The following is a 16,569-nucleotide window of genomic DNA, read 5'->3' as shown; positions in this document are numbered from 1 at the left end:
CCTCCACCGCCCCCCCCCCTCCCCCCCCCACCTCCCCCCTCCGTCCCTCGCCCCTCGCAGCCTGGGCATCGGCTTCGTCATGTCGATCCTGGGCTCCGTCTTCCTCTTCACCGGCTCGCTGGTGTCGTTCGCCATCCTCTACTCGGTCGGCGTCGTCGTCTCGCTGACGGGCACGGGGTTCCTCCTCGGGTTCATGAAGCAGTTCCGGCAGATGTTTGCGAAGGTCCGCATCGCCTTTACGTTAGCCATGATCGCCGCATTCATCATGGTCTGGGTATCGGCGTTTGCGATCGGGTCTGCGGTGAGTATGCGGGAAGAGGGGCGTGATGTGAGGGCTGGAGCGTGCCAGCTCCATGCGCGATCCTGAGACTGCGCGCCTGCTCCCCCTGCTCGTCATCGCCTCGACAGATCGTCTCGCTCATCTTTGTCGTCGTGCTCTAGTGAGTGCGGCTGCCGGCTGGTGTGTTGCGGTCATGTCGAGCTCTGCTGACACCCGACTTTCATCTTGCCTCTCTTTGCCCATCTCGCTCGGCACCGCAGCGTGGCCTTCACGCTCTACTCGCTCAGCTACATTCCATACTGCATCGACCTGCTCAAGAGGATGGCCAACAAGTTCTTCTGAATCGAGGTCACGGCATCGCACGTCTTTCCCTCGCCTGCACGGAAACGAGCTGGCCCCCTCGGCGGCTGCTCTGCGGCGCACGCATTCGCATTTCATCTCTTCGCTGTATCAGTACCGGCCGTCCCTCGTATCAATCATCTCTAATCGCTCACCGGTGGAACGTCGCCCCGTCGTCCCACCCTGCCTCGGGCCTCTTCCTGAGCTAGGATGCCCGCCAATCACTTATTCCCGCCGGCCAGCATGCGCTTCTGCAGCTGCAGCTCCTCCTCGACCAGCCTGCCCACGTCGGCGATGGCCTCTGCGATGCGGATGCCGGCGCGCCGCCAGAGGTCCTGCTTCTGCTGGGCAGAGTGGATGCCGTCCCTCCAGATGGCACCTGCATGGCCGAAAGTCTGGCCCGGCGGCACCGCGAGGCCGGACATGAAGCCGACGATGGGCTTGATGAAGGGCGTCGCATCGCCCTCGCGCCGCGGCGAGGTTGACGAGGGCGACAGGCGGTAAGGGCAGGACGAGGACGAGAGGAGCTCGTACACTTCTTCCTCCATCGAGCCGCCCACTTCGCCGCAGAGGATGATGGCTGTCGTCGGTGTACGAGAAACGGGGCAGGGTAGGGGTGGGTCTGTCAGCGCCGATTCGTTCTTCTGCGGTTGGCAGTCAACGACGGTCGAATCCCGGCACGAGCCACGACGCACCTTTGGTATCCTGGTCGTTCATGAAAAACTCAAGCGCCTCGACGGTGCGTGTGCCCGGGTAAAAGTCGCCGCCGAGGCCGAGGATGTAGGACTGCCCGAGGTGCTTTGTGGCCCAGCTGGCCTCGTAGGAGACGGTGCCGGAGCGCGAGGCGATGGCTACTGGCCCTGGAGCGGCGGTGATCATGGGCGAGATGCCCATGCGACATCCCCTTGGATTGCAGTATCCGGGCGAGTTGGCGCCCAGCAGCCTCGTCTTGCTCTGGCTGTGGAGCGCCGACATGATCTGCACGGGCAGAAAGACGAGCGAGACCCGAACGGCCGGTGAGTGAGGGCGGCGAGGTGCAGAGGGCGGCGGTGAACCCGACAGCGTGCGTCCCGATGCTCACCTTCATCTGGTCCTTTGCCGGCAGACCTTCTGCGACGCAGACGACCAAGGGCACTTCAGCCTCGATGGCCTCGAGCACCGCCCCGGCAGCCAGGGCGGGGGGGACAAAGACCGAAGAGGCGTGCGGCTGGCATGCCTGTACGGCCTCGCGCACCGAGTTGAAGACGGGCCGATCGAGGTGCGTCTGTCCGCCCTTGCCCGGCGAGGTCCCGCCGACGACGTTGGTGCCCATCGACATTGAGATGGCTGTGTGCACCGTCGAGGCCTTGCCCGTGAACCCCTGGACGATGACCTTGGAGTGCGGACCGGCGGCGAGGTTGCGCAGCGTCGAAGCGTATCCGGCCGACGAAGGTTGCGGCGTGGTGCTGAACGTTTGCCGCCGCGATGGACCTGCGCGCCGTTGCAGCGAGGCAGAGACCCGTGCCCGGATCATTGAGGGCGGCCGTAATGGTGGAGTTACCCACGTCATCGAACGGCTTGAAGTCCACCAGTTATGCAGCAGAGGGACGGTGGTTGGGTAGCCGGGGAGGTGGTCGAGGTGGTTGACGATGGACGTCGTCTACGGTCCGGCCGGCGACGGAAGAGGTGATGTGAAGCCACGACGTTGCATCTGCCTGCATCCCCTGCTTGCCTTGCCTTGCCTTGCTTGCCCTGCCCTGGCCTGCCCTGTTGCCCCCTCCGCCAGCCCCCGACCCAACACGCCTCCGGGCGCATCATTCCGGGCTGCCGTGGCGACAGCGATGGCGCGGCGCCGGCGTCGGCGCTCGGCAATAGCAAAAGTCGGTGCGCTTTTACCCCGCACTGTATGTCTTTGGCCCGCAGCGGATCGCCAGTCGGCCTTTTGGCCGGCGATGCACGGGGCAGCCGGTGGCCATCATTCTGGCGCTTTGGAGCTTGCCCGCTGCCTGCTGCTCGCTGCCCCCTCCCTTCTCTTTCGTCCCCTCATCGACACCCCACGATTGCCTATCGCCCACCTATCCACCGCGCTCCTCTTTGCTTATTCGACACCATGTCGCTGCTCGGCGCCCCGGCCCGTCTCCGTCCGCTCGTCGCAGCGATCCGAACCGTCGGCAGGCGCTGGTTCCACATCCAGCCAGCCGACGTTTCCTCCTTTCTCGCCGCGACGGGCATCAAAGAGCTCGACGCGGTGTTCATCAGCCGGGGTACATCCCGTCCGCGCGACAACGACGCATCTCTCGCCGTGCTCATCCAGGCCGACCGGGACCCTCGACCCTGGCCACACGATGCCGGCGCCGTCCAGAAGGCATCCTTCTTTGGCCCGTCCATCACGGCTGCCCCGGCACACGCTCTTGCTTCCCGCCGCGATGGCGCAGGCGGACAGCTCGGACAGGGCGGGCTAGGGCTGCTGGCCCTGCGAAGAGACAAGCCCGACGAGGTACGGCAGATCAGTATACCCTCGAGCTCGACGAACAGCTTCGATCAGGTCGAGGCAGATCGCTTCGTCGCGTCGCTCGGCATTGACAGCGCCACTAACCAAGAGGTGGCGAAGACACTGCGCGGGTTCTGGCAGCTCTTTGACCGGCACGAAGGGCTCTGGTTCACCTTCAAGCTGGCCCAGACCAATGGCAAGGTCGAAGTGTGAGTCGTCTCCTGCTTCCATTGCGCTCAGCTCCATCGCGATTGCCCCTCTCTGATAGCCATCGCAACCCTGCCGCGACCACGCAGCATCGACCCGTTCCTCGAATTCGACGACTTCTCCGTGCCGCGCCAGCCCCTCTTGCAATCCTACCACGCCTCCCGACCGCTCGACGACAACACGCGCCTGGCGGAAAAGGGCGGACTCTTCTACCTGCCCCTGCCGCCCACGTTGCCCCGAGTCGGCAAGGTCGGCTGTTTCGGCTACGGCGCGGGAAACGCAATGGCGACCATGGACGGCCTCAACCTCGTCGGCGGCGGGCCTGCAAACTTCCTCGACGGGGGCGGTGGCGCCAACCGCCAGAATGCCAGGCTGGCCATCGAGACCCTCAACAGGCAGGCGGAGGTCAAGTCGATCTTTGTAAACTGCTTCGGCGGCATCACGCGCACCGAGTGAGTTTGAGCGGCAACAGCGGCGGCATGACTGGGCGTCACCGCAGTTGCCGTCCACGCGTGCGCCAAGGAGCAGCAGGAGCTGACGATGAGGAGGGCACGATTGGCTGTCGTTTGCCGAACCGATCTGCACAGCATCGTGGCACAGGGAATCGTCGACGCCGTCCGGGAGAATGGCATCAGCAAGCCCATCGTCGTCCGAATGAAGGGCACGGGAAGCGAGGATGCGGCCAAAACTGTGAGCGAGCGCGTTGCCAGGGCTGCTCGAGGAGTAGATTGTCTGCTCCGCCAGCGCGCTGACTGTCGTCGTCTCTGCCGTCTCCCCCTCATCTTCTTGCCCTGCACCGCAACTTGCACTGCGCACAGCTGAGGGAGTCCGGTCTCGAGTTTGCGTTCCACGACGACTTCCGAGAGGCGGCGGCACACGCGGTCAGGGCGGCTGAGGACGGCCATCTGTAGGCGATTTCGTGAGATGATTGCCAATCGCAAAAAGAAGAAGACTAGCCCGAACAAGGGACGAGCAAGGCTCGATGCGGGCGAACGGCGGCGCTAGAAGTCAGAGGCCGGTCCGAGGGCGATGAGGTTGAAGTTGACCTCGTTCGGGTTCCTGGCCATCTGCAGAGGAGAAGGCGCAATGCCACGGCGAGAGGCATGCAGGGGGTCAGAGGATGTCCTGAGGCGCGGTTTGGCCCCAGAGCGGACGTCGCGACTCACGTAGTGCTGCTGGACAAAGGCGGCGGCCCTGGGGAGGAGGTCTTCCTGGGTGTCGACCTTGATGCCGCGCTTGAGCGGGCCCTTTCTGCTGCCGTCGAGCTCGACGAGGTCGCCGTCCTTGTCGCGGATGAAGCAGACAAAGTGGAGGATGATGTCGTCGGTGGCCTGCGGTGCGGCCGTCTGGCCTGCGCTGGCGGTCGACGAGTGGACGGACTCGAGTTCCTTTGAGGATGCGAGGAGCTGCGCCCTCTGCTTGGGGTCGAGCGGCCTTGCCTGATTGAGGAGGCGTCGGAGCGGGCTGTCTTTGGGGAAGGCGTCGATGGCCCTCGAGTTGGAGAGGGCGTGCAGGAGGCCGATGGTGCCGCAGGCGTTGCCGATGGTCTGCTTGAACCAGATCGTGTCTCCGTCGGCCTCGTTGGCGCCGTGCTCCTGCGTGGTGGCCTCTTCGTCGTTGCGCATCTGTGCGGTGTCGAGCGTGGTTGGGTAGAGGAGGAGGACCGCCTCTACGGGCTGCGGGACCATCTGGAGGAGGTCTGGATCGAGGCCAAAGATGTCGTGGAACGTGTACCGGCTGGTGTCGAGGCCCATGCCGCGGGACCACTCTGTGAAGAGCTCCGGGTTGGACTCGAGCGGGACCCAGCGGAGGGGTGCGGCGGCTGTTTCGGACATGGTGGGTTGACGGACGGTGTGTGATCTTGATCGAGAGTGAGTGGCGGGATCGGACGGTGGTGGAATGGGGTTGAGGGAGAGAGGTGCGCCCGAGCGTGGCTCCCCCGGGCCACGTAGCCACGCTCACCGGAAATGTGGAGGCCAGCGACCAAGGCCAAAGCTCGGAACCGAAAAGCGTCCCCGCGTTTTTGGAGCGACCACCTGTTGGCAGGGGCCGGTGTTGGGCACGCGGGCCGGACGGGCAGGTGGGCAGACGCGGCGTGTCAAGGGGTGCGGCCTGCGTGCATCTCTGTGCCGGCAACGACGGACGGGGGTGGCGCCCGGGCCTCGCCTGACGTTTTTGGGCTGCGCCGCCTCAACCCGAAAAACGCCGAGAGACCGGCGGCGCAGTTGTGAGAAGGTTGGAATCGTCCGGCCTGGCCAGCAGGCCTGGCCTAGCCTTGGCCTTGGCGCCCGCTCGCCCGTCAACCTCGCCCTCGCCCTCGCCCTCGCCCTTCGACTCCTCCCCTCGCCCACTCCTCGCTCTCATCTTAGTACCTCACTGCTCATCGACCGCCCCTTTGACAACCTTCTTAGCTCATCCCTCGCCTCCCCTCCGCACCTTACCACATCCTTCTTCCTGCCTGGCCATGCCCGTTGCAGCACACGTCGGACCATCCCGGGCAGCGCTACAACGGCTCGCCGCCTTCCCCTCCGCCCGCCGCATCGCCGGCCAGCGTCGCGTGGGCACAATTCCTCCGGCCACCTTCTCGACCTCGAACTCCTCTCGCGTTCGCACACCACCACTACGACAGCTGCCGCATCCTCGCAAGTCGCTACCACGACGGTCCACCACCCTCGTCCCTTCCCCACATCGACCGCTGTCCACATCCTCGCGCTCTCGCAGCGCAGCCACTTCGACCGCCAAGGCGCCCCGCGATGACCCCACCACACGCTACCAGGCGCTCGTCGACAGCGGAGTGCTGCGCGACGACGCACACCAGCGCAGCATCGTAGAGGTCCTCCAGGGCCTCCACGACGAGTTGAGAACTTACAAGCAGGGCCCCGTCCCGGATCCCGACGAAGCCATCAAGCCGAAATCAAGAGGGCTGCTCTCCTGGCTCCCCTTTGTAGGCGGAAGCGGCCACGGTAGCGGCGATGACCATCACCCCATCGCTGTGCCCGAAGGCGTCCCAAAGGGCCTCTACCTCTACGGCGACGTCGGCACCGGCAAGAGCATGCTCATGGACCTCTTTTACGACACCCTGCCGCCCAACGTCACGGGCAAGCGCAGGATCCACTTCCACCAGTTCATGATCGAGGCCCACAAGCGCGCCCACTACTATAAGTCCAAGACGCACCGCCCATCGGGCATCGTCATGATGATGTCGAACCCGACGGCGCTGCCCTCGTCATCCAAGGCGTCGTCGTCGTCGTCGTCGTCGTCGGCCGCGCCCGCGGGCGAGGAGTCGGACGCCATCGAGGCCGTTGCGCGCGAAATGTCGCGCCACTACAGCGTCCTCTGCTTTGACGAGTTCCAGGTGACGGACATTGCCGACGCCATGATCCTCCGCGGCCTCCTCGAGCGCATCGCGGCGTACGGCACCGTGTGCGTCATGACGTCCAACCGGCACCCGGACGACCTCTACAAAAACGGCATCCAGCGCTCCTCGTTCCTGCCGGCGATTGAGCTGCTCAAGCGCCAGTACCGCGTGACGGACCTCAACTCGGGCACCGACTACCGCAAGCAACCCCGCGCCCTGTCCAAAGTCTACTTTTCGCCGCTCGACGTGGCCAACCGGCGCGAGTTTGACAAAATCTTTGACGCCCTCACCTCGGACCCGGACGATCCCGTGCAGGCGAGCCGGCCGCTGACCATCTGGGGGCGCACGCTCAAGGTGCCCCTGTCGACGTCCAAGGTGGCGCGCTTCACGTTCGACGAGCTGTGCGGCACGCCCAAGTCGGCGGCCGACTACATTGAGCTGTGCAGCCGCTTCAACACCGTCTTTGTCGACGCCGTCCCGCGCATGGGCCTGCACCAGCGCGACCTGGCGCGCCGCTTCATCACGTTTATCGACGCCGCCTACGAGAGCAAGACCAAGCTCCTCGCCAGCAGCGAAGTGCCCATCCTGCAGATCTTCAGCGGCGACAAGGGGCAGGACAAGCCCACGGCGGATCAGATGCGCGCGCTCATGGACGACCTGGTGAGTTGCCGTAAGGGGGCCGCAGGCACGAGCGCAGATACGGCTCGCGTACGATCTCCACGCGCAAACGACTGACACCCTGCCGTTGCTTCCTCTGCACACTGCCGCACCCCGTAGGGCCTAACCATGGACGATCTGGGCGGTTCGCCCATCTTTACGGGCGATGAGGAGCTCTTCGCCTTTGCCCGTGTCATCTCGCGCTTGACCGAGATGGGCACCAAGCAGTACGCCGAATCCTCCCGACCCGCCTACGAGTAGGAGTCCTCCCCTCCGCCCCGTCAGTCATTGCACGACGACGCCGCGAGGTCAGGCGACCCTGCCACCCGTCTTCTTGGACAGACAGACATACACGCATTTCCGATTGACTCAGTCGAGAGCATATAGAAGACGCCGACACAGCGTCCACACACGATCATCGAGAGAATAATAGACGACGTCACTCTCGCACTCTCCAAGGTCAGCCAAGCCGCTCCTGCGCCAAGGGGTTGGTGGACACACGGCCAGCCGGATCCGGTGAAGAGGAGCGAGAGAGTGGGAATGTTGTCGATTCGATAGGCAGGGCGCGACAAAGGTAAGGTATGATGCCAACTGAGGACCAGGATGCAGCGAGTCGAGAATGGGTAGGGCTGATGTTACAGATGCTGATGGGGCTGGATGGCCGCTTGGTACACCGAGACGACGGCGATGTTGGGACAAAAGAGCGAGCGAAGTTGGAGGGAGCCGTGACAAGGATCGAATCGCCGTCGCTGGGCCGAGACGAGGGGGTATAACCAGAAGGACAATGCTGAGAGGTGAGTGGTGTTGAAGAGCCGGAAGCTCGATGAGAGGTGGTGGTGATGCTGAATCTTCTCTTTGAAGAGCGGATCGACCATGGGCGTGAAACGAAGCCGCGAGGGGGCAGGCCGGCGACGCTGCGCTGGCTCCTCATCGGTGGATCTCGTTGAAAAAGACAATCTTGTTGCCGTCGGGATCGAGCAGGTGCAGCTCGCGGGCGCCCCAGGGCTTGTTCTGCGGCTTGCTGAGCACCTTGGCCTTGAAGAACCAGACTTCGGGAAAGTACTCGTCGCCCTTGGGCCGCAGCGCCTCCATCTTGGCCGACACCTCCTTGTACAGGTCGTCGGCGCTGCTGACGGCGACCATGAGCTGCGGCGGGCCCATGCCGTCGCCGCTCAGCTCGCCCCACTCCTGCGGGCGCATGCGCAGGACGATGCGGACGCCCGGGTCCTGGCCCAGCGGGGGCACGGCGGACCAGTTGCGCGCGTTGGTGCCCGACGTCAGCTTGGCGGCGGGACCGCGTCGCACCACGGCCTGGTGCGTGGCCGGCTTGCCCACCGTCGAGAAGCCGAGCACCTTTTGGAAAAAGAGGACCGAGTTGGGGATCGACGAAACGTAGAGAACCGGCAGCGCCATCTGGAAGACGGCCGTGTCCTTGACAGCGACCTTGCGTCGGACGCCAGAGCTCTCGCCATCATCGTCGTCGAGGTCCCAGCTGAAGTCCTTCTTGCTGTAGTTGAAGCGGTTCTGCGACATTGCTGCCGCCGCTTCCGCGTTGCTCAGGCCCATGTTGGTCGTCTTTGGCAGGTGAGCGGTGTCGGAGATGAACCTGCGGTCAGAGAGAGATGGGGTGGGACGGATGCCGGGAAATAAAGAGCGGATCCGAGGTCAGTGTCTTGCGCGCGGATGCAGGGTTGATCGTCGACCGACACTCTGAGCCGATGCTCACTTCTTCTTGCTTTCCTCGATGTGTGCTGCAAAACTGGCCTTCTGCTCTGGCGTAAGGCGGAGCCTGCCCCTGCTGGGCTTGTCGGCTTCCTGGTCCCCTGCGTCAGGCATCTCGTCGTCGGTGGTGTTGGCGGTGCTGGCGGCGGAGGCGGGTACAAACGTGGCTAGGGACGAGTTGGAGCGCGAGGGGGACGATAGCCGTGCCGAAGAAGATCGCCGGTGCGGCGAAGAGCTGCGCGCCGGGCTGCGAGACCTGCCCGACAGCGCGTGGAGGCTCATGAAATCGTGCGGCGACGAGAGAAGCGCGGTCATGGTTGCTGTGGCGAGGTGAAGAGCAGTAGGGGTCGTCTAGACTGTCTATGTGAGAGATAGGATGGGCAGGTCACCGCCTGGAGATGCTGGAAAGGGAGATAGAGGGCGAGGTGGGGCGCAGAGGAGGCTGGCGCGTCCAGAGATTGCCGAAGGGCGGTGGCGGAGAGCTCGGTCGCGGTGGCGTTGCTGGCACCGGCGCTCCTGATGGACGCGCTGCTGGCTGACTGGTGGTCGTCGGCAGGGAGGTTGAGATTTGTAGGCGGCGATGTCGACCGTCACGATGGCACTTCGAGCGATGGTGGTGGTGGTGGTGGTGGTGGTGTCGAAGTGAGGGACAGGTAGGCAGGTCGAGCCAGATGGTGGGGATTGTGTGGTTATACGTTTGCCTCGAGTCCACGACGCCGCCCGCCCTCTGAGGCAGAGCGAGAGGTGAGCAGTGGGGCTGCCGCTTCTGCTGTCGATGCAGCTCCCTGCTGCCTGAACCCTAGCTAGCCTGCCTGCTGCGTGCGTGGGCCTGGTTGGCTGCCTGTCTCGCCACCTGCCCCTGCCTGGCCGCCTGCCCTCTCGTCGTCGTGCCTTAACCCCGACCGAGACGCGGCATTCCACCCTTTGTGTTGCGTTGGGATGCAGGCCAAGGCGGGCCAGCAGGCAGACAGGCAGGTCGGCAGGCAGGCAGGAGGCCCGCACAGGAGCCTAATCACGCCTCAGCGGTCCGGCCGCCGCCAAGTCGGGCCACGAGCAACAGCCAGTCGGCCCGCAGACATGCAGCACCAGCGCACCACACAACCGCCGCCAGACGAGAACGAGGCCTCAGCCCGCCCGCCCCCATGCGGCTTTTTTTTTTCGTTCTTTTTGATCTGCCGCCTGCCTGGCCCGCCTGCTTCTCCGCTGCTACCTGTTGGCAGGCTAGAGGCTCGCATGGCCAGGCCAGGGGCAGGCCATCTCTTTGCTTATCGTCGCGCCTTCTCCCTCTCTCTCGCGCTCTGCAACCAGAGCGGCCCACGGCAAAAGGGGAAACCCTCCGAGCCTTCGGCACGCACTCCCGCCCGAGCTCCACTGGGCCAACGATGGCCGATAGGGCGCTCCCTAGCCCGCCTCTTGGCTTGCTTGCTTGTTTGCTCGAATGCTTGGTGGGTCGCCGACGTTGCCCGGCGCTGCCCCCACTGCATCCACCTACACCGCCTTCGTCGCCACGGCCCCTCGTCGTCAAACAGAGCGCTAAATTGGCGTCGCTTGGCGGTGTAGCATGTCACGGCTGCATCTCCTTCGAAACGACGACATTGGCGTCGCCAAGAGGGAAATTGTAGAATGGCGCACGGCTGGCCCGAAAAGAAGCAAGCAAGCAAGCAAGCGAGCAGGCAAGGCGGGCCAGAGGCTGGAGAGCTGGCAGGCAGGCCTGGCGGAGCGAGCGCTGCCACGTCGGTCGGCCCCAAAAGGCCGAGCGCCGACCGTCGAGTCGAGCGGGCGGGCGAGTTCGACCGAGTCATGCCGGGCCGGCCCATCCATCGTCTTGGGCGGGGCCTTGCACGCTCTGCGCACCCTGCCTCTCCACCTGCCGGCCGCGCCACCCAAGGAGCCGGGAGATGCCCCCTTGCTGTCCGCCCCGCACGTCGTCTCGACTGCACGTTGGCTGTGCTTGCGGAAGGCGTGGCCAGGCCAGGCAACAGGCTAGGCCGGCCCACGAGGCTTTGCCCGGCCGAGTAGGAACCACCTGCCATCATCCATCGGGAAGGCGGCCATCGGGACGCTTGCCGATGGCTAGCGGATCGGCCGTGTTACGACACTTGCTTGACTCGTACGCTGGCGGCCTGCTTTCAGGCCTGTTGCAGTCGGTCGTGTCCTGGCCCATGAGGCAGGTCAGGCTGGCGTTGATCAGCTCTCTTCGTCGCAAGGGCGCTGGTATGAAGAGGTGGAAGCTCGAGCTCAAGATGGCCTCCTGAAAAGGGGCTCCAGCTAGCCCAGCCTAGCCCGGGTTGCCTTGGTTGGTGGCCCGTCCATCTGCTTGCTTGCTTGGTGGGTGAGCGCCTTTCCCGCGTGTGGAGGCATGAGGGCGGCCCGATTTTCCAAGCAGTCCGGCCTGGCCTGGCCTGGCCTGAGCCTACGTGCTGGCCTGCCTCATCCGCCTGCCTCACAAGAGCCCGCCCTCTTGCGCGCGCGCGCAGCCGGCCCAGAGCCAACAAGCGGATGGCGTGCGCCAGCGTCGAGACCCTAGCCTGACCAGCTCACAACCCCACCTCGACCCTACACCCCCCCTGACGACCACCGCCACCAACACCGGGCTGTCACACATCGCCCCTCGGACTGGGCCTGACTCTCCCCAATCCCCTCTCATCCCTTTCATTCCATCCTGGCCCCGCTCACAACCGCCCGTCGCACCCGCCATTCCAAAGGCACGCCGTCTCTAGTCCCGCTTATCGCCACCACCGGCCCGCCGCGTCACATCCCCGACCGCCCGCGTCCCGCTGTTCGAGCCGGCAGCATCATCACAGAAGTATGCCTTCCCTGAGCGACATCGAAGACCTCATCGAGGAGAATCTTCCTCGTAACCTGGTGAGTCACTGCAAGTCAATGGCGGCCGCAGACGAGCACCGCGCCTTTACCCTCAGCCACGCTGAAATAGAATCGCATCCACCATTCTCCCATACCCTGCCTGGTTTGCACGCCCACAGCAGGAGCTCCCGCACAAGATCTCGGTGACGGTGCACGAGTACTACGATGCGCTCTACACGCAGTTGACCAAGTACGGCCCGCCCCTACCAAACCTGCCATCGCTGCCCGAAGGTCTCACAGGCAAAGTGCAAGAGGTCTTTTCGCCAATGTCGGCACCACCGCCCGCACCACCGCCGCCTCCGCCGCCCAGCACGCTCGAGATTGTGCACCAATGGATCAAGGACCACCGGCGCGGTCTCTCAGTCGCCGGTGGTGTCCTAGTCCTCGGCTTCGGCACAAGGGCTGCCTACCTGAGCGGTGCCATCTGGCTACCCGGCCTCGGTCGCAAGCAGGTGGCCAGCAACCGCCGTACCCGTAAGATCCGGACGCAGAACGGAATTCGGAGAGAAGCAGTCATAGTCCTCGGCGGAGACACCCCCATCGGCCGTTCCATGGCGCTCCACTTTTCGGGCATGGGCTTCATCGTCCTCGCCTCGGTGTCGTCGTCGTCGGCGCTGGCGCAGTTTGAGACCCACATCCCACCAAGCTCTCGCGGCTATGTCAAGGCGGTCGTGTTTGACACGAGCGACCCGACCGGATCGCTGCAGCCCTTCATCCGCGCGCTCAACGCGGCACTCAGCCTGAGGTACCCGCTCACCAGCGCAGGCGATCCGTACGCTCGGCCGGGCGAGAATGTCAGCATCGCGGGCGTCGTCAACGCGCTGGGCTTCCTCTCGCCCGAGGACGATGCCTTGGCCGGCTCGAGGAGCATGTCCACCTCCAGCCTGGCGACGAGCGTCGGGAGCTTGCCCATGTCGCGGCTGAGCCCAGACCACACATCGGAGCTGCTCGACAAGCATGTCGTCTCGAGTCTCTGCGTCCTCGGCAGTCTCCTCCCGCTCCTTCGCTCGCTGCCGAACCGATCCGACGACCAGACCGATCTTTTCCCTGCAGCCGTCATCAATCTGGTCTCGAGCCCAGCTTCGAGGACCTCGTTGCCCCGTCAAGGCGTGCTATCGGTGGTCGCGCAAGGCTTCGCTGCTGGCGTTCAGAGCCTGCGTCGCGAGTGCGAGGAGGACTCGCTGAACTCAAAGGCCGGCTACCGGGTCGCCTCCAACGCTGGCAGCGGCAGCGGTTCCGGTCGGCGTCAGGCCAGGGATGCCGGCCGACCCCTTCCCAAGCAGCGCGATGTTCGCGTCACAGTCGTCGAGATCAACTCTGGCTCGCTGCTCGGTGGATCACCTGCTTCCGCCTCGGACGCTCAGGCGCCTCTCTCGTCTTCGTCTACGATGGTAGGATCCTCGACGCGGCCGTCGCTGGCGCGGTCTGCCTCGACCTCGTCGCAGTGGCATCACCGCTCGCCAGCTGCGGCGCCGGTCCTGCAAAAGGTCAGCGACCTGCTTCTGTCGCCCAAACGGCGCCTGAAGCCGTCGTACACGGTCGGCACCCGCACCGTCTCGGCCTACTGGCTCGCAATCACCCACTCGTTCTTGTCGATGCTGCCGACGAGCTTCGTCGACATTGTGCTGGCACTTCGCCGCCAGCTCTCGCTGCGACGTGCGGGCCTCATCGGTCGGGCCGAGCACGCCTTCTCCGCGGCGGGTGGCTGGGCAGCGAGCCGCGGCCAGACCCCGCGGTCGGGCGATGGCGCGGGGGGCGGGTATGCTGGCGGACCGGGCCCCGGACCAGCTTCCAGGTCGCACCTGAGGACGTCGCTGGAGGACAACCAGGTCGCGCGACGAGCGACGCAGGCCGGCTACGACACCCGCGACTCGGACGCCCAGAGCCTGCCGGAGAGCGAGCGATCCTCGGGCCTCGGATCCGGCTCGGGCCTCCCTAGCAGCGTGACCTCCTCGGCCTATGGCGACCACGACGGCGACGCCGAGGTCGATGTCGACGCAGAGGGAGACGAGACCGGCGTCGAGGCCAGTCCGCTGCTCAGCTCGAGCCAGCACTCGTCGAGCCAGAGCGACAGTCGCACCACGCTCGGCTCGGCGTCGGCGCAGAGCCGGGCCGGCACGGGTCCCGCGGACTTGTGGATGGGCGCCGCGCCCAGCAGCAGGGGGGCCGCCTCGCCGGCCAACTACGCGTCGGAGAACGAGAGCCGCGCGACCGACAGCCCGCTCGGCGCTAGCTGGGTCGCTCTCGATGAGAGCCAGAGCGGCCGTTGAGGCGTCGGCGTTGTCAGTGCGCTGACCGCCTCGTTCTGCTTCCGACGGCAACCATGTCCGTGACGCCCCTGTATTCCTGTACTCTATCGTCCTTCTCGTCCTGTCGTCGTGTCGATCTCATACCGGTCATCGCTATCCTCCGCCACGCAGACAGAGCCGATCTGCCGGATCCCGGCGGCCAGCCCGTGGTCACAGGTCTCGCGGTAAGGGTTGCCTGGAAACAGGCCGTCAGCAACGTGCAGGCACGCGTGCTGCGATCGTCTACGAGGGTCGTCATTAAACCGGTGGCAAGGGCTGGGAAACAGCTGTTTTGGGCTAGAGACGCGACAGAAAGGGGGAGTCGAGCTCGCCGAGGAGGCGGCGGCAGGCGTCCTACTCGTCGGTCGAGTAGGCCGAGTCGTGGATGGCGACGCTCCTGCCCGAGGGGTCGCTCGAGCAGCCCCAGTCGCCTCTTGGCACCCATCGGACCGCCGTCCGGGCCGCGGCGTCCGAGGGGAACCAACCTTCAAAGATCTCGCGGATCATGTAGGCCTCCTTTGTATCGGGCGTGTCGACGGGGTAGCGCTTCTGCCTCTCTGCAAACTTGGCGTCGCTGACGACCTTTTCGGCGTGGTCCTTGATGCCGTCGATCCAGCTGTAGCCGACTCCGTCGCTAAATTGCTCCTTTTGGCGCCACAGGATCGACTCGGGCAGGTAGGGCTTGGGCGCCGGCTTGCCGGGCACCGTCACCTTGGACCCGTCGCCGTTGCCGCCGGCGTCGAGGTCGTCCGGGATGACGTCGAACGCCTTGCGCAGGATGTACTTTTCCATGAGCGGGCGTCCGTCGGCGTCGCGCTGCTGGAGGGATCCCTTGGAAAACATCTTGTGCTTGGCGTCAATGTTCATCGACACCTCGAGGAACTGTTTGTCGAGGAAGGGCACGCGCGCCTCGAGCCCCCACGCCATCGTCGACTTGTTGGCGCGCAGGCAGTCGGCCGTGTGCAGGTTCTTTACGCGCTTGACGAGCTCCTGGTGGAACGACTCGCGGTCCGGCGCGGCGTGGAAGTAGAGGTAGCCTCCAAAGATCTCGTCGGACCCTTCACCGGAGAGCACCATCTTGACACCCATGGCCTTGATCTTGCGCGACAGCAGGTACATGGGCGTCGAGGCGCGCACCGTCGTCACGTCGTACGTCTCGAGGTGGAAGATGACGTCGGCGATGGCGTCCAACCCCTCCTGGACGGTAAAGGTGTGCTCGTGGTGAACGGTGCCCAGGAACTGGGCCGCCTGGCGGGCGGCAATGAGGTCCGGCGAGCCCTCGAGGCCAATCGAGAACGAGTGAAGGCGCGGCCAGGCGGCCAGGTTCTCGACCTCGTTGTCGGCGTCCTCGTCGAGGCCGACGGGCAGAACGGGGGCCTTTGCATCGCCGGCGGGCGTCGTGAGGCCGCGCGCCCTCCGCGCCTGCCTCTCCTCCCACGCCTTCCGCTGGGCGTCGGCGAGCTTGTCGGTCTCGCGCGCGGCAATCGAGGCGATGAGCGACGAGTCGAGGCCGCCGCTGAGCAACACGCCGTAGGGGACCTCGCTCATGAGGCGCTTGCGGACGGCCTTTTCGAGGGCCTCGCGCACCGCCTTGAGGTCGACGTCGCCCGCGGGGATCGAGGCGAGGTCGACGTCGCCGTTCCACCAGCTGGGCTCGTAGTAGCGCACCGTCTCCTGGCCTTCGGGCAGGCTGCTGTCGTAAAAGTGGCCCGGCGGGAAGGTGCGGATGCGGTCGCACTCCTCGTGGATGGCCTTGAGCTCCGAGGAGAAGTAGACGGCGCCCGGGTACTTGTAGGATGCGCCCTGGTAGAGGGTCGTGATGCCGATGGGGTCCCTGGCGGCAATGACGCGGCTCGGGGTGACGGACGTGTCGAGGAGGATAAAGGAAAACATGCCGTCGAGGAGCTTGACAAAGTCGGAGCCCATCTCGCGGTAGAGGTGAAGGATGACCTCGCAGTCGGACTGGGTCTTGAACTCGGCGTTCTGGTCCTTGAGGTTCTTGCGCAGCTGGCGGTGGTTGTAGATTTCTCCGTTGACGGCGAGGATGACCTTGCCGTCGGTGCTGACGAGGGGCTGGGCGCCCGTCGAAATGCCGACGATGGCGAGGCGCTCGTGGCAGAGGATGGAGCCCTTTGTGCCGCTCTCGTCCTCCTTTGTCACGACGCAGCCGGACCAGTCCGGGCCGCGGTGGCGGATGCAGCGCGACATGTTGAGCATCTTTTGGCGGTACGCCGGAGCGTCCGGGTGGTGGATACACCCGAGGATTCCACACATGCTGGGCAGGCAGGCAGGCAGTGGCCGGGGGAGCGGGGCGGTTGCGGAGCTGGCGGGGAGAGAAGCGCTGACGGTGGCGACGGAGAGGCGGCGGTAGGGTGCGATGGTT

At 65.3% G+C, this 16,569-nt stretch overlaps 8 protein-coding genes across 8 annotated transcripts in view; 4 read left to right on the top strand and 4 right to left on the bottom strand.

The window, feature by feature from the left end:
- PFL1_00312 (uncharacterized protein) overlaps positions 1-622 on the top strand; it is a gene marked incomplete at both ends in the record, with an annotated part of 961 nt that extends 339 nt beyond the window's left edge. Inside the window, 3 exons of the mRNA XM_007877809.1 lie at positions 61-301; positions 409-440; positions 541-622. Of these exons, the coding sequence (XP_007876000.1) occupies positions 61-301; positions 409-440; positions 541-622 (355 nt within the window). The remainder of the gene's footprint in view (positions 1-60; positions 302-408; positions 441-540) is intronic.
- A 218-nt stretch (positions 623-840) lies between these two features.
- On the bottom strand, positions 841-2,168 carry PFL1_00311 (uncharacterized protein; the record flags this gene model as incomplete). Its single annotated transcript, XM_007877808.1, has 3 exons — positions 841-1,199; positions 1,315-1,597; positions 1,701-2,168. 3 exons carry the CDS (start codon positions 2,166-2,168, stop codon positions 841-843), a joined length of 1,110 nt encoding a protein of 369 aa, XP_007875999.1.
- Positions 2,169-2,708: 540 nt separating this feature from the next.
- Positions 2,709-4,207, top strand: PFL1_00310 (uncharacterized protein; the record flags this gene model as incomplete). Its single annotated transcript, XM_007877807.1, has 4 exons — positions 2,709-3,298; positions 3,386-3,748; positions 3,884-3,986; positions 4,115-4,207. The coding sequence occupies 4 exons, from the start codon at positions 2,709-2,711 to the stop codon at positions 4,205-4,207; spliced, it is 1,149 nt and encodes a 382-aa protein (XP_007875998.1).
- Positions 4,208-4,297: 90 nt separating this feature from the next.
- PFL1_00309 (uncharacterized protein) lies at positions 4,298-5,131 on the bottom strand (the record flags this gene model as incomplete). The annotated part of the gene is made up of 2 exons (XM_007877806.1): positions 4,298-4,363; positions 4,463-5,131. 2 exons carry the CDS (start codon positions 5,129-5,131, stop codon positions 4,298-4,300), a joined length of 735 nt encoding a protein of 244 aa, XP_007875997.1.
- A 629-nt stretch (positions 5,132-5,760) lies between these two features.
- On the top strand, positions 5,761-7,572 carry PFL1_00308 (uncharacterized protein; the record flags this gene model as incomplete). Its single annotated transcript, XM_007877805.1, has 2 exons — positions 5,761-7,314; positions 7,432-7,572. The coding sequence occupies 2 exons, from the start codon at positions 5,761-5,763 to the stop codon at positions 7,570-7,572; spliced, it is 1,695 nt and encodes a 564-aa protein (XP_007875996.1).
- A 666-nt stretch (positions 7,573-8,238) lies between these two features.
- On the bottom strand, positions 8,239-9,348 carry PFL1_00307 (uncharacterized protein; the record flags this gene model as incomplete). Its single annotated transcript, XM_007877804.1, has 2 exons — positions 8,239-8,917; positions 9,038-9,348. The coding sequence occupies 2 exons, from the start codon at positions 9,346-9,348 to the stop codon at positions 8,239-8,241; spliced, it is 990 nt and encodes a 329-aa protein (XP_007875995.1).
- A 2,493-nt stretch (positions 9,349-11,841) lies between these two features.
- Positions 11,842-14,168, top strand: PFL1_00306 (uncharacterized protein; the record flags this gene model as incomplete). Its single annotated transcript, XM_007877803.1, has 2 exons — positions 11,842-11,898; positions 12,018-14,168. 2 exons carry the CDS (start codon positions 11,842-11,844, stop codon positions 14,166-14,168), a joined length of 2,208 nt encoding a protein of 735 aa, XP_007875994.1.
- A 372-nt stretch (positions 14,169-14,540) lies between these two features.
- On the bottom strand, positions 14,541-16,394 carry PFL1_00305 (uncharacterized protein; the record flags this gene model as incomplete). The annotated part of the gene is made up of 1 exon (XM_007877802.1): positions 14,541-16,394. The coding sequence occupies one exon, from the start codon at positions 16,392-16,394 to the stop codon at positions 14,541-14,543; it is 1,854 nt and encodes a 617-aa protein (XP_007875993.1).
- Between the last annotated feature and the right edge of the window lie 175 nt (positions 16,395-16,569).

This window comes from Pseudozyma flocculosa (assembly GCF_000417875.1).
Source record: "Pseudozyma flocculosa PF-1 unplaced genomic scaffold scaffold00001, whole genome shotgun sequence".
Classification (NCBI taxonomy): domain Eukaryota; kingdom Fungi; phylum Basidiomycota; class Ustilaginomycetes; order Ustilaginales; family Ustilaginaceae; genus Pseudozyma; species Pseudozyma flocculosa.
Note: the sequence above shows the minus strand (reverse complement) of the source record. Positions and strands in the feature narration are given on the sequence as shown.